The 23,857-nt window shown below is 52.9% G+C and overlaps 10 protein-coding genes across 10 annotated transcripts; 3 read left to right on the top strand and 7 right to left on the bottom strand.

Annotated features, from left to right (window-relative positions):
* Positions 1 to 587: 587 nt before the first annotated feature.
* Positions 588 to 3,792, top strand: BO72DRAFT_476526 (Zn(II)2Cys6 transcription factor; the record flags this gene model as incomplete). The annotated part of the gene is made up of 12 exons (XM_040947390.1): positions 588 to 701; positions 776 to 809; positions 875 to 965; positions 1,028 to 1,209; positions 1,273 to 1,731; positions 1,789 to 2,231; positions 2,287 to 2,432; positions 2,479 to 2,499; positions 2,549 to 2,627; positions 2,681 to 2,954; positions 3,014 to 3,182; positions 3,252 to 3,792. The coding sequence occupies 12 exons, from the start codon at positions 588 to 590 to the stop codon at positions 3,790 to 3,792; spliced, it is 2,553 nt and encodes an 850-aa protein (XP_040802658.1).
* A 1,016-nt stretch (positions 3,793 to 4,808) lies between these two features.
* Positions 4,809 to 5,141, bottom strand: BO72DRAFT_67256 (uncharacterized protein). Its single transcript, XM_040950602.1, has one exon. It carries the CDS (start codon positions 5,039 to 5,041, stop codon positions 4,850 to 4,852), a length of 192 nt encoding a protein of 63 aa, XP_040802659.1. The 5' UTR covers positions 5,042 to 5,141; the 3' UTR covers positions 4,809 to 4,849.
* A 99-nt stretch (positions 5,142 to 5,240) lies between these two features.
* Positions 5,241 to 7,518, bottom strand: BO72DRAFT_467531 (putative C6 transcription factor (OTam); the record flags this gene model as incomplete). Its single annotated transcript, XM_040946839.1, has 2 exons — positions 5,241 to 6,999; positions 7,085 to 7,518. 2 exons carry the CDS (start codon positions 7,516 to 7,518, stop codon positions 5,241 to 5,243), a joined length of 2,193 nt encoding a protein of 730 aa, XP_040802660.1.
* A 2,637-nt stretch (positions 7,519 to 10,155) lies between these two features.
* On the top strand, positions 10,156 to 10,744 carry BO72DRAFT_446865 (uncharacterized protein). Its single transcript, XM_040944398.1, has one exon. The coding sequence runs from the start codon at positions 10,244 to 10,246 to the stop codon at positions 10,412 to 10,414; it is 171 nt and encodes a 56-aa protein (XP_040802661.1). The 5' UTR covers positions 10,156 to 10,243; the 3' UTR covers positions 10,415 to 10,744.
* Positions 10,253 to 11,608, bottom strand: BO72DRAFT_446866 (DNA-directed RNA polymerase II subunit RPB4). The gene is made up of 3 exons (XM_040944399.1): positions 11,186 to 11,608; positions 10,852 to 10,979; positions 10,253 to 10,751 (listed from the first exon to the last, which is right to left on the bottom strand). Exons 1-3 carry the CDS (start codon positions 11,374 to 11,376, stop codon positions 10,624 to 10,626), a joined length of 447 nt encoding a protein of 148 aa, XP_040802662.1. The 5' UTR covers positions 11,377 to 11,608; the 3' UTR covers positions 10,253 to 10,623.
* A 400-nt stretch (positions 11,609 to 12,008) lies between these two features.
* Positions 12,009 to 13,592, bottom strand: trm5 (tRNA (guanine) methyltransferase; the record flags this gene model as incomplete). The annotated part of the gene is made up of 4 exons (XM_040941162.1): positions 12,009 to 12,949; positions 13,017 to 13,094; positions 13,148 to 13,255; positions 13,301 to 13,592. The coding sequence occupies 4 exons, from the start codon at positions 13,590 to 13,592 to the stop codon at positions 12,009 to 12,011; spliced, it is 1,419 nt and encodes a 472-aa protein (XP_040802663.1).
* Positions 13,593 to 13,828: 236 nt separating this feature from the next.
* Positions 13,829 to 15,127, bottom strand: BO72DRAFT_446868 (uncharacterized protein). Its single transcript, XM_040944400.1, has 2 exons — positions 15,029 to 15,127; positions 13,829 to 14,935 (listed from the first exon to the last, which is right to left on the bottom strand). Exons 1-2 carry the CDS (start codon positions 15,108 to 15,110, stop codon positions 14,046 to 14,048), a joined length of 972 nt encoding a protein of 323 aa, XP_040802664.1. The 5' UTR covers positions 15,111 to 15,127; the 3' UTR covers positions 13,829 to 14,045.
* Positions 15,128 to 15,650: 523 nt separating this feature from the next.
* BO72DRAFT_374920 (PX domain-containing protein) lies at positions 15,651 to 18,699 on the bottom strand (the record flags this gene model as incomplete). Its single annotated transcript, XM_040941155.1, has 6 exons — positions 15,651 to 15,875; positions 15,941 to 17,181; positions 17,234 to 17,855; positions 17,914 to 18,222; positions 18,288 to 18,517; positions 18,567 to 18,699. 6 exons carry the CDS (start codon positions 18,697 to 18,699, stop codon positions 15,651 to 15,653), a joined length of 2,760 nt encoding a protein of 919 aa, XP_040802665.1.
* A 1,278-nt stretch (positions 18,700 to 19,977) lies between these two features.
* BO72DRAFT_67357 (uncharacterized protein) lies at positions 19,978 to 21,208 on the top strand. The gene has a single exon (XM_040950603.1). It carries the CDS (start codon positions 20,454 to 20,456, stop codon positions 21,189 to 21,191), a length of 738 nt encoding a protein of 245 aa, XP_040802666.1. The 5' UTR covers positions 19,978 to 20,453; the 3' UTR covers positions 21,192 to 21,208.
* Positions 21,209 to 21,782: 574 nt separating this feature from the next.
* BO72DRAFT_494977 (extracellular proline-rich protein) lies at positions 21,783 to 22,892 on the bottom strand (the record flags this gene model as incomplete). The annotated part of the gene is made up of 1 exon (XM_040948512.1): positions 21,783 to 22,892. The coding sequence occupies one exon, from the start codon at positions 22,890 to 22,892 to the stop codon at positions 21,783 to 21,785; it is 1,110 nt and encodes a 369-aa protein (XP_040802667.1).
* Positions 22,893 to 23,857: the final 965 nt, after the last annotated feature.

Here is a 23,857-nt window from a genome sequence, read left to right on the forward strand (position 1 = left end):
CGAATGGCCAATTCGTCCAAACAATAGGCATCATGATTCTTCATTTTGAACTTCTTTCGACAGCATAATTGCGGATCACGATGCAGATCTGGAGCATGGAATCACATATCTGCAAATCCTCGCATATGTCATCATGCTCGTAAGAGTGACTTCTATCACCAACCAATTGTAACGGACGATTTGTCGATGGCAGCAAATTGGGTGGGTTTAGGAACAATGCGGAACCCATTTTTCGTAGCCTGCCAGCATCGAGTACTCAGTAACAATTTCCGAAGCCTCTGCGAGTTGTGAGAAGCACAAAAGGAGCCAACCCCAGACCCCGCGTAAACCCCGGATTCCCAATCTTTGACGGACGTGCTCGCCGTAAGTAAGCTTGGCCGGCATTATCGGGAAATTGGCAATCTGCGACCGGTGGATCAGAATGTCGAGAGCCAATCTTATCTAGCGCATCTTTAGTGTGGAGCACATGTCGTCGGAGTCAGCTGAAGAATCCAATAACTACGGAGTACCTTACCTAGGTAGCATCGTCAACAGGAACCCAAAGAGATCAACAACATTGACTGGAACTGCAGTTCAACTGGTCAGGGATGGAAGGCGGAGGGGAAACTGCCTCGCCGGTGACGGCCAAATTGCGCGCTTCTCGCCGACGCCCGCCGCGCGCTTCCCGTGCCTGCGAGACTTGTCGAGTCCGCAAAACCAAAGTAAGAAACTCCTGTTTGTTCGTCCGTTCGTCACATCTCCTCCCACTGACTCTCATTACTCTCATTGAACATAGTGTGATCAAGCTCAGCCTTGTTCGTATTGTGCCTGTATGAGACACTGCAGAACCAACCCCTCTGTATGTGAGCGACACGGTTAATCATTTGACTCTCAGATCATTCGCTCGACTGTTTGTATAGAGCTGCAGGTCCCAACGAGAACTCGTCTATAGTGAAACGCCAAGCGCAGATTCGCGAGGCTCAGAGGTACCTCCATACTCCTTGTTCTCAGCTTTCTTGCTATCTTCGGGTTCTGACCTTAGACCAAGACAGAAAACCAGACCATCACCATGGCCAGATGTCGATCAGAGCCGCTATGACAGCTTCCAGCACGTCAATTCCCCAGACCATTCCAGCAGAGGGATACCCCGCGTCCCTCGAAGTGATAGCAATGCCAATGCTAGTTCGCCCGCCCATTTGACTCCCAAGCGCGATGGTGACACTATGCCCGGTAAGTAGACTATGCTCTAGTCATTCATCTTCCTTGGATTGTATGCTCAAGAATGCTTTGCAGCCGCCACGCCTGAGCTAGTCTGCGACTCAGCCTCAAGAGACGGGTTGAGCGGTGTCAACATTCACACAAATGGCACAGAGTTCTACGGCAATTCCTCTAATTTGGCCTTCCTCGGCAACTTGTATGCACGAGCCCGTACCCAGGCAGGCATCAGAGGGTCGACTGTCCCTGATGATGAGCATACTCATGCTCTAATTGAGGGCCATACCGCGGCTTCCGACACAGTGCAAACCAGCAAAGATGGATTGAACCAGTTGACACCCAGCCCGACGGCAGACACGCAGTCGGAGGGTGCGCGTCCCACAACCAACACAACGCAGCTTTCTATCGTGAATCTGCTTTACAATCCAAAATATCCGAGTCAATCTCCCCTACAAAGTGATGGGCAAAGTGTAATTGACAGCGGTGGAACCGCGAAGAATGTGGTGAGCTCGCAGAACACAGCTAAGGGACATACAGGTGAGCGCAAACCAACACTTAAGTCTTGAAGCCCCAGTATCTAAGTGGAAATTTCAGATATAAGCCACGAACATGATGTCATACCAATGATCGAGAGCCTATCAGAAGAGGCACAGATTGAAATCGAGAAAATGTTCATTGGAAGTTACTTGTGCAACAAGCATTATATACACCCTATGCTGTGCAAAGGCACATTCATGCAACGTTGCGAGAGAGAGGCCTTCGTGATAAGCAGGAGAATCAGCTTGTATCGTGGATCCTCGAAGTTCGCTGGGTTATACTTCGCTGTGGTCGCGTTGGGTGCGATTAACGCCAGTCCACATGAGACGGCCCTGCTAGACCATTATTGCAACTACAGCCCCATTCCAAGGAGAGCCAGAACCACAAGCAGACCATCTGTGTTAGACTTTGCTGATTTCTATTTTGGCCGTGCCAAACGGGCTCTGGGAGATCTATTCGAAAGCTGCAGCTTGGAGGGAGTGCAGGCGCTTCTACTCCTGGTAAGCTTTTCTCACTTTGATGGAAGAGAGACTCCATGCTGACCCATGTCTTCAGAGTGTGTTCTGTCAGAACGCTCTTCGACCGCATAGTTGTTTCATGTATAGTGGAATGGCGGTCCGAACCGCTGTAGCCATCGGACTGGCATCAGGGATGACGTCCTTGTCCCCAGGTATTCGCAAAGAAGGAATTCGGACTTGGTGGTAGGTAAGTCGTCGTCTTCTCATAGTACTTGACTGACAAGATTAGGTGTATTTATTCGCATGAGATGTAGGTCAGAATACCACACTCAAGATCTCAGGATTACTAAGAAAAGCAGTGAGATGTGTTGCTCTTCTGGTCGCTTAGACAGCATGAAAGATCTGCAGTACTATCAAGTTCCCTTACCTATTTTGAAGGTGAAGTACTAGTGACAACCCATTGAAGAAATGTATTGACCGTGCTTACATAGGTAACCCCCGGCAACCTACTTGATGCCGATGCCGAAGACAATTATGTGGCAATGATTCCAGCAATGGCGGCGCTAGCACAAATCATGTCCGAGGCATCACACCTCCTCTACCACTCTCCCAAGCGCTCAATGGGCGAGATGTCGCATATTGCCATAAATCTAGACAACAAACTGCTGGCATGGAAGTCTACTCTACCTGAATTCTTAGATATCGACGCCGCCTCGCTCAATGATACAGAGTGGGCCTTCAAACAGAAACTCGTGCTAAGACTAAGTACGCCAGACAATCCTAACCAGACTTCATCCTACCTTCTCAGAAGCTGATGTACCCAGGATATTACAATACCCGAATCCTGATCCACAAGCCTTTCCTCGCCGCATCAGCCTCCAACACCGAAGCGCCAAATATCCTCCAGCACCTGCATGCCTGTCTCGATGCCGCGAGAACCAGCATCAACATGCAGTACGAATCATTCATACACAGGATCTACATTCGTACCTGGTCAGTTCCCCTGGTGCCGTGCCATCATCCCACACCCCCTATCCACTGACCAACCCCTCCTGCAAAAAGGTGGTACAACACCTCCTACGCCCTCTACGGTGCCATGATTCTCCTCCACCTCATCCTCTCGGGATACCCCAGCATCCGCGACGAAGACCTCCTACTCGACGTAGAGAAGAGTCTCGACATCTTCGAATCGATGAACAACATCGTCGTCGCCCGTCGTTGCGCCGAGATGATCCGCGAGGTCCTCGAAGTCGCACGAGCCTGCGTAGCTCGACGTCGCACCTCCCACTACACCTTGTCCACTTCAACCGTGCCACCACCGCCGCCACTGCCAATAACCGGCCCAGCGAACCCGTCTGCTTCCTCACCTGCACCATTCGGCCTAAGCAATCCGCACACCCAGCAACAGCAAGCTGCCACAAACTTGGCGACCAGCACAGCACCCGGCGTCGACAACGATTTCTTTTTTTCGCTGTTCAATCCCGACTCGCAGCCCAACGATACCCGCGCCGAGATCCTGGCGAATCTGGTGGATCCCACCATCCTCGAGGACTTTGCGTTTGGGAACGGGGCCAGTGATTTTTCGTTCTTTCTTGGAACCTGAACCGGAACCGGAACCGGAACCTGGAGTTCTGATTAAGATGTTCCTGGTGAGCAGCGGGAGGCGGGGATGCGTGCCTTTAGTTAAGACCTTGAGTTACTATTGACAAGTACCCTGTATCTATTACTCGATTATAGACATCGCCGCAAGCTGCGTAGCTAGCACCACAGTCCCGAGCTCTAGATCTGAAGCCCGCATACCTACCCACAGCGCCCAGTCCCAGTAGCTTCGACGAGAAACCAGAATTCTACCCTCAGCAGACCTAATACAAACAAACCAAACCTCAATCCCTGACGGAACGTAGCCTAATGGCAAGCCCTAGCGCCTGCTTAAGGTATCTACGAGGCATCATCGAGCCCTGATCTGTCGGGGTTCGCCCTCACTCCCACCACTAATCCAGCTCGAATTTTCGGGCAAAAGAAATGTTCTAAATCGGGTACAGTGCAAACTACCTAGGACAGACACCGCTTTGGTCTTCTCTTCGACAGCCCTAGCTCATTCATCCTAAACCTGGTAGTAGGCCAACTGAGCCGTGACTATGAGGTGTGAACCGGCGGCTCATTGGACGCCGGCCCTGGTGTGCAAGAGGCAGGGAGGCCAAGGGGGGGGACTGGGTGCAAAGGGAAATAGGGTAAATAGTACAGTACAGATCAGACTTCATAACATAACATAATATGAATGATCCATCACTGGTCGAGTTTCCTCCCTAAGGAACTGTATTTCGGTACACAAAGGCTAAATTGACCCCTAGCGTGGCTCTAAATCGCACAGACCACATCATCAGGGTATGCCTCAATGGCGAGCGGGTGCTATCAATCGGCTGGTGATCATGGGATGGGGAGAGAGGAATATATGCGGATGCTCTGCAGAGACGGGAAAGGAAGGGATTTTTCCAGGCCTAATCCACGGGTCACCGAAGGGGAAAGCACCAAGACGCCCGAGCCAGTCGGTGACCGGCGAGAGGATGAAGACTATGATAGCCTCCCCATGATCTATTTCTAAAAAAGCCTTCTGTACAATGTATCAGCTTTAAATCATGTGTTTGATCAATTCACACTTTCTATCCGATTGCCATCCAGTCTATGTCCATCCCATATCCTTCATGTAGGGGGGAAATAATGAAACCATATGTACAAATATAATGCGAGTGAGATGCTGGAAAGTCATCCACCCGTCCATCTAGGGAATTAGTTCGTAAACCAGCGGCATAGCCGTCATCAAGACACAAAGTGGAAAAAGCAAGAGGTATCATAGAAACGAGACCCCCCTCCTAGCAAGAAGACAAAACGCCAGAACCAAAAGAGACATGCAAATTCATCAGGGCATCACATAAGGGTTGGGGAAAGCAGACACAGAAAACACTGCTAGTAAAGCCCGGGGTATCGCGAATCTCCTTTTAGGGGGGAACATCAAAAAGAGAAAGGTGGGAGAAGAAGAAGAGGGATAGATGACTAGAGAGGTGGGATAGAAGAGTCTTGCAGGCTCTCATCACTGATAGAGGTTGCTGGAGATGCCAATCCCGAGATGACTGAGGAGGTGCCACCCAGACCACTGTCCGGAGCCTCCAAGATTGAGTCCTCCATGGCGCCCATGCGCGGGGGATTGATTGTCGTGGGTTTGGCAGCGCTGGTCATCAGTTCATCGATGCCAGGTTTTTCAGGAACGTAATGATCTAAATTGTTCGCGTTGTCCAGACTCTCCAAGGCAAACTCCAAAAACTCAGCATCCTTCTTGCTGACGCTCAGCGTCCAGCGGTATTCGCAGAGTCGCAGCCGATAGAATTCGGCTTCTTCCTTGGTTGGGGCGGAGATGCGAAGGAGGACCCCGAAGGAGCCGATCAGAGCAAAATTGGTCCGTGCCGTGGCCGGCCAGAAGGAGCGCAAGTGGGAAGGCCGGAGTCGGTTGACAAAGTCCATTGCGGAGATCAATCGCGTCTTGGCGGCGGAGCGACAGATGTGGGACAAGTAGGCGTCGGCGTTCTCCGGCGCCAGCGACCGCACAATGCAGCGGTGTAGGGTGATCTCCGTTGCGAAGTAGGCTAGGTGTAAGGCACCGTTGCGAGCGTTGTCCTCAGTGACGACCTCGAACAGATCGCCGCCCGAGTCCATCTTTAACTCCGACGGAAGGCGGCCAAACCATTCTTTTAACCGAATCTGGGCCGGCTTGGCACGTTCGAGAATCATCCGAGTCCGATTGTTTCCCGCCGCCTTGAATTCCTCAATCGCCTGTAAAGTATAGAAACGATCCAAGATGTCGGAGAGAATGGTGGTCAGAGCCACCATGTGACAGAAGGATAGCGGGCCGTGGCCGACGGGCGCATCGTCGTGTTGTGCTGAGGCAGCGAAAGCGTCGGTGAAATCCTGCTCCACCAGGTCCTGAACCATCCAATTGGAGGCGAAGATGTGAGACGGCCGTCCATGCACAAGCGCGGACCACTTATCCTGCATGTATAGGGCCCATGCCAAGCGTTTTCGGAGCCCTTTCTCCCATGTGTCCATCCGCCAATTAGAGCAGTCCTGGTGCAAGCCAAGCTCAAAGCCGGCTGTGACCAGCTGCGCAGTCAACGCGGCTGTGGCTAGGTTTGACCTCTGCATAAGAAGCAGTCCCGCCTGGATAGTAGAGATGGAGGCATAGGGAAGCGACTCAACCAAAAGCCGAAGGGCCGTGCTCTCCAAGCGGCCGGCATCGGGACGCCGGATGGTCTGAGACGCAGGGCCAACGTCGACGAACTTCAAAGCGAGGACATAGACAGCAGAGAGAAGCAGTGGTGACAGGCCACTCCGGGCCCGATAGGACTGTCGGAAACTGTCTTCAAGGAGAACGGGGAAGGTGGGATGGACGTGTTCGAAAAACTTCTCCACTAATGTGGAGCCATAGGGAGCGACCAGGCCCTCGATGGCGTCCAAGGAAGCAGTGTGCGGCGAGTCCGCGGGCGATCGAGTGCTGACCACCCGCATGAAGGTGCCGTCGTCACTAAACTTCCGCACACGGGAGGCAGCCACAAACCCTTCTTGGTTCTGATCCAAGGGCAAGAAGTCCAGGAGGGCGGGCTCTAAGTCGGTGGTGAGGCCGATATGTTGGATGGAATGTTGCCAGAACGAGGAGGAGGAAGTGGGCAATTGATGATCAGGTTGGTGGTGAGGGAGGGTGTGATTCAAGGGTGGGCGGGCAGGGTCGGATTTGGCCAGCACCGGGGGAAGGGTAGATAACCTGGCGGCGGGGATGTTGATTAGCTGAAAGTCCTACTATATCTCGAGTCCAAGTCCGAGATCGGCCGTGCCCGGTGAAATCATACCTCTTAGGCGATCCCAGCTCCTCGGATTCGGTCTCGTCCAGTTTCCGCTTCTTCGCCTGCAAGTCGGCCGTGCCGGGGCGACTGGCCACCGCCAGTGTGAAGGTACAGTCCTGCCGGTGAAAGTCGCACGAATAACACTTGTTCACCATTTCGTTCATAGCACACCGGCTCTTTCTGCGCACGCATGCGTCACAACTCGACCCATCCCGACCTGGCGCGGTGACACGAGGGAGCGTTCCCACGGAAGATACAGGCGAGTGTGGCGTAGATAGAGAACCGGGCTGGGGGGCAGGTGTTTGTTGGGCTTGGGAGGACTGCGGGATCCGGGGACGAAGTAGTTGGTGGTCAGAGGAAGGGGATTGTTGGAAAGAAGCTGCTGAAGGGCCTGTTGGGCCAGTCGTCGAGGACGACTGCAGGGTGATAACAGCAGCCATTCAGGAAGGCAGGAATGGGCAGGTCGAGCGCCAGGTAGGTGATAGGGCGATAGGCCAGCCCACGGAGATAGGTCCGGGGGAATACGGGGAGAGACAAGACAGGGGAGGAGTGGGAGGTGAGAGATAGGCGATAGATCGAGTGCCAATCTCACGAATGGTTGATCGCAATCGCAGATAGGCAGTAATAATGAGAATACAAATGATAATAATACTGCACGATAGCGACTCGGGGTCACGTAAATAGCACCGGGGCGACCCGGAACGTCCGCCGTCACAGGGCTCCGCAATCCCAGGGACGGAAGATCAATCTAGAGGGATGGCTGACTCGTAGTCAGGCCGGAGTAGTCCCTGTCTGATATCTGATCCCCTGTTAGGGGATTATCTGGGGGGAATACTGCTGACGCCGTGGTGGTTGGTAGTGAGGATTCGCCTGGAGGGAATTGGTATTCCTTTCCTGCAGAGCGGCGGGCGATAGTCCAACGCACCGACCAATAGCTGCCGGGGCTTGACGGGGGGGCCAAGTACGAACCGCAGCGGAGAAGCTTATCAGGGAATTATCAGGGAAAATAACCGGACAACCAAGCAACGGATTGTAGGAGGGGGGCGACTGATGAAGCTAGCGGGGGGGTCACAAGTAAAGTGTGGTAGAATAGAAAAGATAAAGAAGAAGAAGGGGGAGGGTGAGAGGGTAAGAAAGTAAGAGAGAGGTTGAAGAAGAGCGTGGGAGGGAGAGGGAGAGACTGAGAGTGAGTTACAACAGGCAAGAGCAGCCAGCGGAACCGGAGCAACTCAATTGGGAAGGCTCGAGGGAGCGCCGGCGGGGAGGACAGGCAGAGGAACAACAACAGTAATAATCTTATTGAGACGATGGTGACGACAATAATAATGATGATGATGATGATAATCGAAATCGATAATCAATCATAGATAATCAGGGAGGATAGACTGAGCTGAGCTGAGAATAGATAGTAGGTAGGTAGTGTAGTCAATCACACTGTTCCTGTTTCGGATTCCCAGATACTTGGATAGTATAGTATATAACTATAGCATCCACCAGGAATCCGGTTTCTTTCTTTTGCTCTTTTCTCCTGCAAAGCAGAAAACAGAGAAGAGAATCAATCACAGAAACGTCCCAAGGTGATGATGGGATTCTCTTGAATTTGCCGCCCTCCCCCCTCCCCCCTCCAGCCATGGGGAGTCATAATAATATACTGGCCATGACAGAATGACTCTGCGCAGCAAATCGTGGTAGTCATCAGGATCAATAAGAGAATCTCCGGATGAAGCGATCGATCAGCGAGGAGGGATCCGACTCTCTCCATCGAGAGCATTTCCCACACGTAACAGTAAGTTGTTCGCCGCCAGTTCCTGCGCCCTTCGACTGCTGGAAGCGATAAGCCGGGCGGGCGTGATTGGATCTGGTGGTCTGGGGGGGCAACCGAGGGGGACTTGGTATTACGTACTGGAATCCCTCTACCACCCCATGGAGGAAGTTGTGGTTGACCGTTTCATGGCTTGTGGCTAAAGGTTTAGATGTGATTCTTACTTGGTGCGATCAGGATAAATACGGTATCTACCAGGGCTGGGCAGTTGCTATGCCTTGTACTTATCTCCCAATTGATCAGATCTGCTTCCCTCCGACACTAAGCACTTAAGCACTTACGCACGAGAGCAACGCGCTGATGAACTGATGGGATTGGGACGGAGAATGAGCCGGGGAAAGAGGCGGGGGGATTGTGACTGGTGCGCCTGTCGGGAAACCTGCATTACTCAGCAGAGCCTCCAATCACATCATCCCGATAACGCTATCGAGACACCAATCAGACAGACAGTCGAGAACCCAAAGGGGGATAGCGGCAGACCGGCAACGGGGATCGGCCCTGCAGCGGCGGCTTTTCTTTCCCCACAGCCCTCCAGGCTTCGCCGGCCAGACGCCAAACCCGGCGACCAGACCAGTGACCAGTGATCACTGACCACTGACCAACAAATGCATGCGCTTGGAACTGCAATGACCAAAGGTACCTTAACTTAAAACTCCTACAGTAGGTAAGATGAAAAGTAATGATCTGGAATGCATCTCTCCAGTAGTTGATTGGTGGACGACCGCCTCCTTGGGCAGCTCTGCCGCCAGTCCTTAATAATGAAAATGCTGGCCGGAGGAGAGCTGTCCGAGAACTGTACGGAGTAGTACAGTCACTCACACTCCCAGTATCTAACCTAGAATAGACCACTGCCACCAACTCTAACGTTGTCCCCGTAGCCAGTAGCCAATTCCCTTCCTACTTATACTTATACTTATACTTTGACACACAGACTCCGTGGCTGAGGATGGATCTAATCTCTTTCCCCCAGCAGAGCAGGGGGCATCCCGCACGGTCGTTGTGTCTGATTGTGTCTGACCACCTTATCGCGTTGGTTTCTGTTGTTCTGGGGAACAGGAATCAGACAATAATTGTCCATAGTAATACGAAGTATGCGTATACTAACCTAGAACTTAGGGTCTAGTTCACTTCTTTAGTTCCCCCGGAGTTGCGACACATGCCCCGGTTCCAATTCTCATTACTTAATGACCAGGAGGATGACTCAATTTCTCGTCCGAGTTCATCGGGAGTTTGGAGTTTGGGGCTGGTTGCCCAAGTTTCAGCCAACTGCCTCGTCCCGATGCCTGGTTGGACTTGATAACCAAGTACCTACTAGGTAGTAACTATAGTACGCTGATTATCTCATGAGCTTGAACCGACTATATCACGCCTCTTATTGGCTTGGTGTGACCTCCGGCGATTTTATTGACTTTCCGAAAGATGCGATCGCCTTTGAGGAGATTTCCGTGGGCATACTCGAGTACATCAATCACATCTACCGTACACTATACGAGTCTCAACCTAGGGATACTTAGTCTACAAACCCCATGACGACACCATCCCCCCTACCATAAACAAATCCCTCTACTATACCTACCCCCTCCCACTGCCCAACACATCACCACCATAACAAGACACAAAAAAACAACAACACCAGAACTCCATGCTAGAATATCCCTTTCCCTCCCTCCCAACCTTTCCAAGCCCCAAAACCAAGGGGAAGCAGATCACCCAAAACCACACTTCACTCCGTGAAGTTCCGCAACTTGGTCAACTCATCCAACAGCTCCTGCAGATCCCCATCCGAGATCTTATGCTGCAGACTGGGGATGAGCGACTTCGCTTCCTCCGCATTATCGCAGCAGAGACTGCCTGTGCACCAGACAAAGCATTAGTTACTGCCCAGCTGGCCCATGCCCCGAACTTTGTCCCGACAAAATAAAATAAAATAAGGAAGAAAGGGAAAACGAACCAAGCTGCGACCGCTCAAACATCTCCAACTCCGTATGCGAGTTCAGCAACCGCTCCACCGCCTTGATGTTCTCCTCGTCCTTGAACCGCGCAAACACCTCCAGGTAGTCGAGCGTCTTGGTCAGGTTTCTTCTCACATCAGTTAGCCATGGCCATGTTGCGGGTACGCGTAGTTCGGTTTTCCCTCCACTGCAATCATTCCCAAACTCGATACCCCCACCCCCAGTCGCAACTCTCGACCTCCTCGAAATAACCCCCATCCCCATCCCAACCAGCCAAGACAAGCCCCAAGCCCCCCCCCTCCCCCCACGAGAAAGAAAAAAGATGCAACTCACTCAGGCTCCTCATACTTCTTCCCTCCGCGCCGCTTATTCTCCAACACCTTATTGATGACCAACCGCGCCTCGGACAACGACAGCGTATGGGTGTTCTGGTCTGCGCCCAGGCGCAGCGTCGAAGCCGCCTCGAGTTCGCCCTGCGGGAGGGTGCGCTTGCGGTGCGTCGGGGCGGGGAGTTGGAAGCTCATTTTTTTTGTTGGGCTTGGGCTTTTGCTTTTGCTTTTGCTGGTGGTCTTGGGTCGTTCGTTCGTAGCCGCGATGTTCGTGACTTGTGATTAACGCGCGCGCCGATGGAGTCGGTGGTTTGCGATGTAGTGGATTCGGTGAGGTGAGGTGAGGTGAGGTACGCTTGAATATGGCCGGGCCGGGGATGTTGGGGTTGAGGTAGGTCGGCGCCGAGTTTGTTTTGCGGACGGACAAAGGTTGAGGTGAGGTGAAGGCGGTAAGTTAGCTTGCTGTGGGCGGAGAGGGCGGGGGAGGCGGTGAGGCGTGGTTTTTTTGTTATCATCATTATCAGTATTAATCACTAGGAGATAACAAGAACACAGTGACGTTACTGGGTATACTATACTGTGTCTTGTGCTAGGACTGTTTGTGCACATTGTTTACAAGGCTAACTCTTTCATGATCTGGGCATGAAGTAAAGGAACAAGGTGTAGGGTATCATTTTAACATTGTTCTGGTGTTTTCAGGAACTTCTTTTTACACTCTCGAATCGAAATAAACGCCCTTTATACATGTAGGCTATGCGATATACCACGAGTATCATGTGTTTCAACTGTTCAGACAGTCCGCCGGACCCATTCTCCATTGCGACAGGTTAAACCTTCTTGAAGGCCACCTCCTCCGGCAGGCGGAAACTGGCACAGAACATCTGCTTGTTGGGACTCACCAACCGCACGTTGTGAATGGCCAGCTCCAGCTCCTGCCGGCCACTGCCCCCGACGCGGTCCTCCGTCGTGATCTCAAACCCAATGCGCTCCGAGATGCGCTGGCAGATATCCACATGGTCGTCGTGCTCGTCCTCGGAATGGCCCGAGAAGCAATACACGTGCACCGTCGGCAGCTTCTGCTCCGTGTGCGGCGCGAACCGCGCCTCCTCGCCCGCGTACACCCCGACGAAGGCGTCCAAAAACTCGATCGCGTTGCCGGGCAGGTTCATCACGTAGTGCTGGAAGACGGTGGGGCGGTGGAACACCTCCGGCGGCGGCGCGGTGTCCTTCTGGCTGCGGCGGACCTTGGGTTCGATGGTCACGGTGAGCGGGGATTCGAGGAGCCGGCGGGCCGACGACCGGATGAAGTCGCGCCCGTCCTGGTTGTGCGGCGTCACGAACTTGTCGACCTTGTTGCGCTTGATCGCGTCCTGCATGACCTCGTACCCGTGCGGGTTGAGGTCGTTGGCCCAGACGAAGATCTTCTTCTTGCCCGCCGGCACGGCGAAGGGGCCCACGCCCGCCATCACGTCGCAGACCATCTCCCCGGGCCGGAACTTGTCCACCAGCCGCCGGTGCTCCGTCTCCAGCCGGCTGTTCCAGTACACCCGCGAGTAGTCGAACCGGAATTCGCAGTTCTGTTCGTGTTGGATGACGTTCAGGTCATTCACGCCCCCGAGCAGCTCGAAGGGGAAGGTGCGGAATTGGCTGTGGGAGCCCACGTCGTCGGTCTTGCGGATCACCGTCTTCACGGTGGGGTTCTTGTCCAAGAGGATCTCGGCAATGATCTGTTTGTAGGGAAGGTATTGTTCGCGGAGGTTGAGGTGGGCTGGTTTGGGTGGAATGGTTAGTTAAGGGCACGAACGGCTTGGCTGGCGGTGGGAGGCAGTACGTACAGACGTGTCCGACTTGGGTGAAGCCCTGGGGGATTTCATCGCACAGCTCTTCGGGGAGAATGGATGCCATGATGTCGGCTGGGAGGAGATTAGTCCACAGAAATTGCGCATCGGGGTAGAATCGTGAGTACCATAGGACCAGTAATCATAGTCAATCGTCAAATCGTAAGGGCCAACGCTCACCATGCCCTTCTCAACCAATTCGGAGACGGTAGGAGACCAGGTCGCCGTATCTAAGCCTTCTATCAGTTCGTTGCTCTACATCAAAGAGAAGATGGCCTGACCGTCATGCTTGATCTCCTCCCGCAGCAACAAGCATTTGCGCACGACTTCTTCCTGCTTGATATCCCGAAGCGTGGCCATTCTGGGCAGCGCCAACAAGTCGCGCTTCTTGTGCAGTGCTTGTCGCACCGTCGCAATATCCGAGGTCTTAAAGATCGTGGCAGCAGAGACCGGCACCGTTCGCTTGAAGAACGACCGGTCCAGCACGCGCATGGCGCGATTCACGGGGGGCCGAAACATGGCGGGGATGTCGCTGCGAACCGGCTTCGTCTCGGAGTCAGTTTCCTTGGACATCGGAGTCGAGGTGGATTGATGCTGCGATTTGATGCGCTTCGAAGGTCTGCTGGACATTGATCATGAAAGATAAGCCGATCGTAGGGTAGTCACGTAGCCGGAAGCTTAGGTGTAACTTTTTTTTGATTCAAATCATGGAGTCGAGACTGTGGAGGCCCGCTTATCAGCACGTGATGGGGATAAGATCTGTATGGCCTCACAATCACATGATGCCACCATGAATCGATCGTAGTGAGCTCAATAGAATACAGTTAGAAACATTCGCTTGTCAAGCCATTCATAAATACAGTAGTCAAGTCAACGTCCGCACAGCAGACTAGGAAACATTATGGTCCGCGCAGAGCTATAGCGTAGCACCGAGCAAGAACGAGCACGGACGAATAGGTAAAAAAAAGTCAAAGAAAATACATCGAAACATGGTATCATATATCCCTGCAAAGGCAAAGCATTGCCCTAACTCCGTCCCTCCAGCTTCGCAAGTCGCGCGTTCAACTGCTCAATCTGCTCATCTTTCTTCTTCAACGCCACGCGCGAGATGTCTCGTCCCCGGATAATCCCCATCATCTTCAGATCATATTTATCAAGCAGGGACATAAGCTCATCTTGTGCCTGCTTGGGAAGAGCTACTCCATGACTCTCCAAGATCCGGACGGCCTGCGAAGCCAGCTGCGATGCGTCCAGCGGCGTCTCATCTCCCCCAGCCATAGCATCCCGAAACCGAGTCGGGGTCGGCGACATTGATATCTCCATAGACGAGGGCGGCGCCGCGGTCGCCGACGAGAAGGATGGGACGCGATCGGTATACGAGCGGGATGTGACTTGCGCGAATGAGGCGGTCGAGGTATGACGGCCGAGTTTGGACTCGTGATCATCTTCCGTGTCCGACCACTTTCTCTTCATCGGGGATGTCAAGGACAGCGGCGGCTGGTGCGCGCGAGGAGCTGGACCCTGGTGGGCCTTGGGAGGTCCGAAGTTGGGCTGGCGGATTGGCTTCGCGTCCAACAGTTTGCCTACTTCGGCCCCGACGTCGTCGTCCCACTCGAATTCATCGATGTCTTCTGACATCATGCGCGCCTTGGCGCTTCTGGGGAACATGTGGCTGAGCTGCTGCTGCTGCTGTTGCTTCTGCTGCCCGCCGCCCGTTGCGGGGCTGCGGCGATGGAAGCGCGGCTCTGTCTGTGGGGTGAGGAGACCGTTGAATACTCGAGGTCTCTTGGTGGGAGTCTGGGTCGTTGCAGGATCTGATTCCGATCGAGAATTGGAGAGGACGGTGGCTTTCTCGCGCAGCTCGGCGTCGCTGGCCCAGAGGAAGAAGTCGCATTTCTTGTTTTCGCATGTGTAAACTGCGGAGAGGCAGAAGAGAAGGAGGGGCAGCACCCGCGATTAGTCGCTCAGTCGCTCAGTCAATCGCAACACCGGAGAGGGGTATAGCATACAGTATCGACCATGGTTTGTTCCGTGATTCTTACATTGGAACTTGTTCGCAGGCTTTCGATCAGGACAATTGCAGTGCCACATCCCCTCCACAAAAAGCCCTTTGAGGCGAATAGCCTTGCGCGGCGACGGGGAAATCATGGCTAGGATGTCGACAAGAAGTGTATGAGGTGTCTTGGGCCAGGTGTTAGATGAGATGCAGACATCTAAGTACGCAAGAGAGGATGATAACTTCTATGTATGGATGTATAACTTAACATCAGTAGTGGCCCCTGTCAAAGATTGTCGCCATGGAAACTGAAGTCTCGGAAACTGATTCACCACGGATTGTTTCACTGATTCACTGATCCGCCGGCCCGCTTCCCACTTTATTCCAACCGCCCTCGGAGTCTGAATCCAGTGCTTTTCGAAGTAAAATTCTTCATGTAATTACTATGGATCTATACTAAGATTACTACGGCTATGTGAAAACACAGTATCAAGCTAGTCTTGACTCATGTAAGAACTTCCCTGCTTACTCCACCCGATATATAACCCATGCCCGAATGCCAACAACCAGAACTATATAAACGCTGTGTATGGGTGATCTAGAGACTCTAGGGTATCTTAACAATGCACGTGCATCTAATCCGCAAGCACCTGTCGCAACATAACACCAAACGACTCGGATAGTTTGAGTATCTCCCGGATCTCCGGCTTGACGGGCTCTCCCGCCGTACGCCGGAGCTGATCCTGCTTCTTGACCCGACGTCTCCGCTCAGCCGTGATGGGATCGAGATCATCTTCGTCATCCAACTCATCGGACGCGTCAGACTCTTCGTCTGAAATGGCAAGGTCCTCAAGATCGGCCTAAAAGAACCATTGGTTAGCAAATGCACTGCTCGCCTCTTCAACTGACGCAGGGGTCCTCATACCTCATCCAAACCGAAGTCACTGCTCCTGAAGGTCGTGCTACCAGGAATGATCTCATTGCCAGTTCCCTCAGCTGCCATCTTCTGTCTGGTCTTGTTGAGGTGCCACCGTTTCCGATCGGCATGCCATTTGATAAGAGCGTTAATCTCATCCAATGCCTTGTCTTTGTCGATCTGGCCCACATCCCTTGCTCCTGTGAGTAGGGCATTCATGTCTAGCTTGCCACCACGTGGTCCTTTGCGCAGGAATTCAAGAATGTCTTCAATCCATGCCATGAGGGATCCAAACAGACCGTTGTCATGTAAGTGCACCTCATGCACAAACTTGTAGAAGCTGCTTTGGTGGCGCTCACAAAGATCAATGAAGGCTTGAACAGTCTGGTTGGGGTCGGCAGACACATCCTGTCGATGACACTTTTCGATCACGGCGATGGCGTCATCCGCAAAGCGTGCAAAGTCCGTGATACTGTTGTAGACATTGGCCGACTTGTAGACCCTCACGAGCGGCTCGTAGAAAATTGTGAAGAGGTCGCGGAAGAGCTGCAGAGTAACCGGCTCCTCCACGATGCTGAGCATCATAGTCTTGTCCCGCTGGCGGGTGTAGAGTTTGAGCAGCTGCTTCAGATTGGCAAACCAATGAGCGCCTTCTCGCATTTCCGCGTCAACACTCTCGACAGCCTGATTCCAGGCAACGTAGGCATTGAACACCTTACCAAACTGTTCTGGGGTCAACTCAGGAGAGATAAGCTCCGTCTTGAGAATCGCCACAATGATGTCAACATCCTCTGCGGTGGCTTCGGCGCGAATCTCATTCTTCAAGTCTTCGTCGGCGTCGGTGAAAGCCTTCAACTTTTGGCAAAGGACAGGATCTTCAACCGTCGCGGCCAGCGCATCGATTGACTTCTGGAAAGCTCTGATCCCGTCGTTCAAAGTCATAGAAAATATGCGTTGGAGTAAGGACCGGGAGCCAAAAGGTTGAGCCAGAAAGAGGTCCAGTACTCCTGACATCACAGCTGCCGGGTTGGCAATGCGAATGACATTTTTCAGAAGACTGTAAGGGACAAGAGAGTGGATCCTCTTGGCTTGCGCGAACAATTCAGGAGAATTGTCCTCGGCCAGGAAAAGATGATAGAGCGTAGCGGCAACTTCAATGCGTAGCCATTCGGCGAATTTCTGGTATTGTGGGCTCAAATCCTCCACTGTCGGCTTCTCCTTAATTTCAGCGAAAAGTTTCGTCAATCCATCTAGAACTGGATCAGTATAGCAGCACTTGAGCAGGATACAAACCCAACTTACTACTCTCGACGATATCCTGGCGGAAATTCTCCATGTACGCGTCCAACTCAGCCGCTCGCGCTCTCGCGATTTCATAAAACCGCTTCTGCTCCTCAATCCGCACAGCATCTACCTCTTTGCGCTTCTGCATATCCATTTTCTCCTCTTCATTCAGAGTAATCGGGTTGGCAGTCAAGAAGTCCTCGAGAGCTTTGGTGTCCGCCACCCGCTTGTTCTGTAGCAGAGTACGGAGAAACGCTCGAAGGGAGACTCGCTGTTCCTCTCTGTAGAGCACCGTTTCCCGGGGCGCGTCTCCTGAGGCCCTAGGCGACCGGAGCGACCGCATGGAAGACCGTGACAGTGAACGAGTATGGTGGTTGCCGGGCGCTAGGTTGCGAGATGAGTAGCCGTCGTCTACTGCGCTCGTGTCTTGAGTGGAAACAGAAGAAATTGATGAGGCTTCGTCGTCTGCAGAGCCAAATATGCTGGATGTCAATGAAGACTTGTTCTTGCGTGGCAGCGGAGGCAGTGGCTTCCCGGGAAACTCAGTGCGCAACCGTTTGTGCAGCCTAGAGAAATCGCCGTATCGACGAGCCACGAAGGTATCTTGCTTCCCATCTCGGCGCACCCGAATAATGAATTCCTAGTCAGAACTGTGTTAGTGATGTTCTTCAATTGCTCGAAGATTTCTCTGAACATACTGCATGTTGATGATATCGCACAGTCCGTCTGACCGATGTAACCCGGACCGCAGCCACATTGATGTCCCATCCGTGAATTGAGTTTCCTTCAGGCATGTTGACCAACAAACCCTTTTCGTTGGCCCCGCGATCCACGACTTCCATCTCCGAAAACTGAATGCGTTCTTCATAGCCCGATGCAGTAGGGATTCCAGAAACCATCATTAGCTCGACCAGCTTTTCGCATTTGCGCGCCAGCTTTCTGCGCTTCGTCTCTTCCAGGCGATCCTCCGACGAAGACACATGTTTCTTTGCGAATGACTCGAGAAACTACAACCTTGCGATTAGCGCTTCGCATGATAGGATCGGGGCTCAATGGTGAGGAATATACGCACCACTTGAAGCTTATCTTGCCAGAATTCCTTCTCGCGAGCCTTATCCAGGAATGGGAAGTTGCGCACATGGTGCACGAAGATATATCGGAGGATGGGGAGTTCAGAATCGACTGGAGCGACTTCACCGAATTCCGACTTGAAGGGGGCGCCGAAGCGTTGCAGGGCTGTAGGGGAGTTCAACTCGGCGATTTCGCCCTGGACTTGTCGGGCGATGAGTTCGCGCTTGAGATCTGCGACCGTCAGCAATCGTGTCCGCAGGGCGCTGCGACAGGTACTAACAATGTTCTTGCTTCCCGGTCAAGATCTGGCTTGTGGAGGTATTAGTGGTCGTGGTGGAGGGCGAGTCGGTCGCGAGGCCGACCGACTGGGTTCCGTTAGGAAGAAGAGGGGCGGAGGAGTTCGTTGCGGCCATCGTGAGCGACAGTCCGGATTAATTCCTGTCACCAGGAAACGATAATGGGCCGACTTTGTATCTCGAAAGACCAGGGTCACAATTATATGTAAGAATAGCTTCGAAAACTTCTAGAAGGTTGGAAAAAACAGAGGAAAGCGTCTGCCTAATCGCCAAGGTTCCGTGGGGTGTGTGACGTCTGCTGAGGGCGGGCGCTGAGGCGGTGCGAGAGCGGAAAAGGAGCTTTCTATTGAACTTGGTCAAGCTGTGCAAAGGGAGAATGGAAAGGATGTCTAGAATTTAGAAGATAGTGAGGGAGAGAAAGGGAGAGGTGGAGGAATAGGAATGGAAAAGAGGGAGAGGGAGAGGGAGAAAGAGAAAGGATGATGGATGAGGAGATCAAGTGGTAAGACCAAGTGAGAGAGGGTGACGAGCGACGGGAGAGGGGAAATCGGGCGGAGGAGAAAATAAAGACCGCGGGATCAGCAATTCAACAGCAATTGGCTTGACTGCATCAATGGTTGACGCGTGTCCCAGCTGTAAGTCTCTTAAGACTTCAGGCTCAGCCCTGTAGCCCCGCCATTCCACCCACTGTGGGTTTTAGCATGAGACTATGAGATCATCTCGGTCTTTCTACTCCGTACACTTCCAACCAAGATTGTCAACCAAACAAAACAATGCACTTGTTCCTCTCTCACAACATGTCTTGAACTTTTATTATGGATTGTCCAGTACCACCCCAGACATGATGATCCTTGGAACGGCCGCAGTAAGCAAACAGCCACCCACGCCCCAAGGCCTATATTTAGAATTCTAGTTCTAGTCTTGATATTATCTTTGGATTCGTCCCGCCAGTGTGTTGCTCACCTGCTAGCTTTGGCAGGAAGAATTTGAAATACAACAAGATCCACGGGCTTTGGATCGAGATTGAACTACCCCTCCGTGGCCACGATTTTTACATCTCTCCGCGCTCCACTGCTAGAAGCAGAAGTAGATCTGGCTGTAATTCGGCTTTATATACATCATCTTACCTATAAAAAATACAGACACTCGAAGGAACATTGCTTAAGGTGCAGACTGCCTCTATATTACAACCCTGTAAAAGGCACTATCTGGATGTGGCTGCTTATGAATTTCAGAGTTGTAAAAATGGTGGCCAGGGAGGGTAAAATGGAAATGGATATCGCGGCATCAGCTACATCTCCTTGGGCCACCTAGTGTCCGATTATCCTATACAGACGACATAGGAAAAGTTTATACACAGATCCATGGATACTAGGCTTTCTTTTGCTCAGGAATAATGCTACTGTTACTGCGTAAGTGCAACTGTTGCAACGCAGGGCGCGATCCCTTACCCGCAGATGCTTCTACACGGAAAACACTTCCGGTATGACAATAGCATAGAGTCAGTATAGAGTCAAGTTCACCTCACAATCAACTCACTTCAGGGGGAACGCTGTGTAGTTCTCTTTCTCTTGCCCCCGTCGAATTTTCTTCTCTCCTACCACTCCCTTGATTCTCTCTAAACCTCACCAAAACCTCACTCCAACCTCCAAAAAACCTCAGAGTCAAGCAGATCTTCATACCCAAGATCACCGAGTTGAGCACAACCAAAAAACCACTAAAACCACGAGTTGAGCGCAACCAAAACACCACCAAAACCACTGAGTCGAGCGAATCTTCAAGCTCCTCCAAATTGTCAAGCTCCTCAAGCAAAAACATCAAGCTCCTCACTCCTCTCACGCTCCTCAATCCTCTCTCCAAAAACCTACAAGATGAACCGCAAAGCTCTCAAAGCTTTGATCACCAAGCTGCAATCCCGCAGCGTGGCCTTCCTCGCCTCAGCGATGGAACCCCACCACCCACAAGCCGAAATGGCCTCTCCTCTTCCATCTCCCTCCGAAAAGAAGCACGACGAGACCGCCGCCCAGGCAAGCTCCGCCTGGACCTGCGCAGCCAGCCCAAAAGAGCTGTACTGCCAGCCGAACTACGCAAAACTCATCCTGGATGCATTCTGCAGCGGCCAGCCCGTGTCCTGCATGTGCCTGCAGATCAAGAGCGACCGGCTGCGCAACCATCTCCGGGGGCCGTACCCCGCCAGCGAAGGGACACAGTTCCGGGCCGACGACATCGAATACGTCATCCACCTGCTCGAGGGCATGAGCCGGTGCGAGACCTGTCTCCGCGAGCTGCCGAGCATTGCGCAGCTGCATGGGCTCAGCAGCGAGACGATCGAGCGATACCGCCTGTTCTACCAGTCCCTGCATCGGGCGTTCTTCAGTGGGGGATGTGATACGCACTTGAACAAAGATCTTTCGATCGACATGTACTGCTCGTTCGCCGTGGAGCAGATGGAGCGGATGGCGGCGAGTATTGGACGGATTGTTGAGGCGTTGAGTGCGGAGCCGCGGTTTGATCAGGATGCGTGGTATGTCGTGTTGAATCAGGCAGAGCGGCTGATGACGGCGGCCACTACGTTGCAGGGTCGGGTGGGGCAGGCTGCTCGAGTCTGAAGATGAAGGGACTTTTTTTGGGGAGGTGAAACGTCACGATGGCGATGATCGGAGGAGGGACGATGTCATGTCGATGTGATGACACAACAGTTGCGACTGAAATGGGAATGATCTTGACGACGAAACGACCTTGTGAACATATCCTTGCGACATACGACAGGGGAACCACAAACAAAAGGCAAACCCCGTTATGGAGAGGCGATCCAAAAGAGCATCACCTAGATGAGACACTTGAAGGTATTGAAGATGATGTTGGAAGAACGATGTCTGGATGACAATCATGTGTAGCGCACTTGTGTACAGCATCGTTGCAGCAGCGGTCTGCGGAACAAGAGACTAGTTAGATAACGCAACAAAGACTCCATTGAAACCAAAACTATCTAAGCATATTCTAATACAAGCAGACCCCATTCCACCAGATAATCCATGGCCGTAGACAAACAAGAAATGCCGGCCAGCCGGAATCCACCATTCGATTCATACAACGTGCAGTCATGCAAACGGTATATTGGATATCACCCTTAGACTGCAGCCATCGTAGGTTGTGATACCGTTGCGGGACCGTGAAGCCTACTACGTAGGTGCATTCATTCAAGCCCGGAAGGGGAAAGCGCTGCGGACCGAAGCGGAGGAGCTAGGGGAGGCAGCGGGGATTTCAGGGGAGCCGGGGAAGGGAGCAAGAGGAGTGCCAGTAGCCTGAGGGCCGGCGCTAGAAGGCTGAGCAGAGCTGCCACCGCTGGCGGACTCACTCGAGTTCTGAGCTGACTTGGAGGTGTCAACAAGGGGCTCGACGACACCGCCGCTGGAAGGCTGCACAGGAATACCGGTGGGCTTGGGAAGGCTGCTGCTGCTGATGGGCTGGGTGGCATTGGTAGAAGCGGATCCACCGGTGGGCACGGCCTCGGGCTCCTTGTCGTCACGCTTAGAGATACCCAGGTCGGACAGGATACCGGTGACTGCAGTGGGGATCGGGAGGCCGGAGGGCAGGATGCCGGAGGGAATCAGCGATTCCAAGTCCTGGCGCTTCTTCAGAGGCAAGTTCGAAGGAAGAGTGATACCCAGGTCAGACAAGATGTCGGTCACTCCGGATGGGATCGCAAGGCCCGATGGGAGGATGCTAGACAGGTCCTGACGCTTCTTGATGGGCAAGTCCGAGGGTAGAGTGATTCCGAGGTTGGACAAGATATCGTTCACCCCGCTAGGGATGGGAAGACTAGAGGGGAGGGTGCCAGAAGGAAGAAGGGACTCGAGTTCCTGACGCTTCTTGAGAGGAATATCGGAAGGGAGGGTAATACCCAGGTCGGACAGGATACCGGACACTGCGGATGGGATCGGAACCCCGGAGGGGAAAATCTGCGACAGGTCCTGGCGCTTCTTGAGAGGAATATCCGAAGGAAGGGTGATGCCCAGCTGGGACAGAATCTCCGTCAAACCAGAGGGAAGAGGAATGCTCGAGGGGAGAAGGTCGGTCAAGTCCTGGCGCTTCTCGACGGGCGAGCCCGAGGGAACAGTGAGTGTAGGCAGCTCGGATCCTGGACCCTGCGAAGGGATTGGAAGCCCCGAGGGAATAAGCCCAGATGGCACAAGCCCAGTTGGAATAGGAGGAAGGTTGGAGAGATCCTGTCTCTTCTTATCGACGTTCGCGGGCAAGGCCAGGGCGTAGCCCACAAGGCACAGAGGAGCGACGTTCTGAAGCTTCATGCTGAAAGATTGCTGGTTAAAGCGAAGAAGTAAAGTAGAAGCGAAAGTGATGGGCAATGGAAGAAGCGAATGAGTACCGGATTCGATCGAGAGAGCACTGAAGCCTGATAGCAAAAGACATAACCGGAGGGGATTTCAAGGATCCTTTATAGATCTCGGTGGAACATCATGCTGTGCTGAAAGTGAAGGATCAACAAACAAGTATTCCCCAACTGGAATCTACGGTCCAGGTCTACAGCCGGCAATTGGCAGCGATGACTTCTTCATGCACATGCCGATATCGTTCTGATTGTATCAAGGGAAGTCTGAGCGGATGGGTCTCGCCCCGCAGCTGAACAATGACTTCGAAATGCCGAGGCCGCAAGTCGTGACAGTCTGCCAGAGACCCTGATGGCAAGACGGATCTCACTATTTTGAAACAGTGGTGAGTCCTGGATTTCTTTCGGTGGTTCGAAGCTAGAATGACGTGACGGGTCGCAAGGCCCAAAAACGAGGTTTTGTTCTAAGCACGCAAGGGCTCAAGTAGGGCACGCCCATCGCAGACGTTATCGCACTGCTGGCCAATGAAGAACAAGTCGGGTTGGCGACAGAACCTGTGGGTGCTCAGGGCCTTCGGTCAGAGGCGTAGAGACTTACAGGAACTTGGGGATTTTCTCGGCCTGGATGGGTCAACCCCAAACTCTCTCCATTCAGCCCTTGGATTAAGGTGAGCTGCGATGGTTGTCGGTGGAGCTCCGAATCGGAGATAGATAGCCGCCGACCAATCAATTGCAGAGCTCGCAGCATCCTCTTGATCGCTGCTTCAGTCGTCCATGGATCTTTTGCCTTGCACCGGAGAATGCAGCGCCTTGCACGACGCGTCCTCCTCCTTTCCAATGGTGCCACCTAGGTCATCGCCTCATTTGCATCTTGAGTTTGGGCTGCACAAAAGGATGAGGTAGGGAAGTCCAGAAAATGTCATCAGT

The sequence above is a fragment of the Aspergillus fijiensis genome (assembly GCF_003184825.1).
Source record: "Aspergillus fijiensis CBS 313.89 unplaced genomic scaffold BO72scaffold_16, whole genome shotgun sequence".
NCBI lineage: Eukaryota > Fungi > Ascomycota > Eurotiomycetes > Eurotiales > Aspergillaceae > Aspergillus > Aspergillus fijiensis.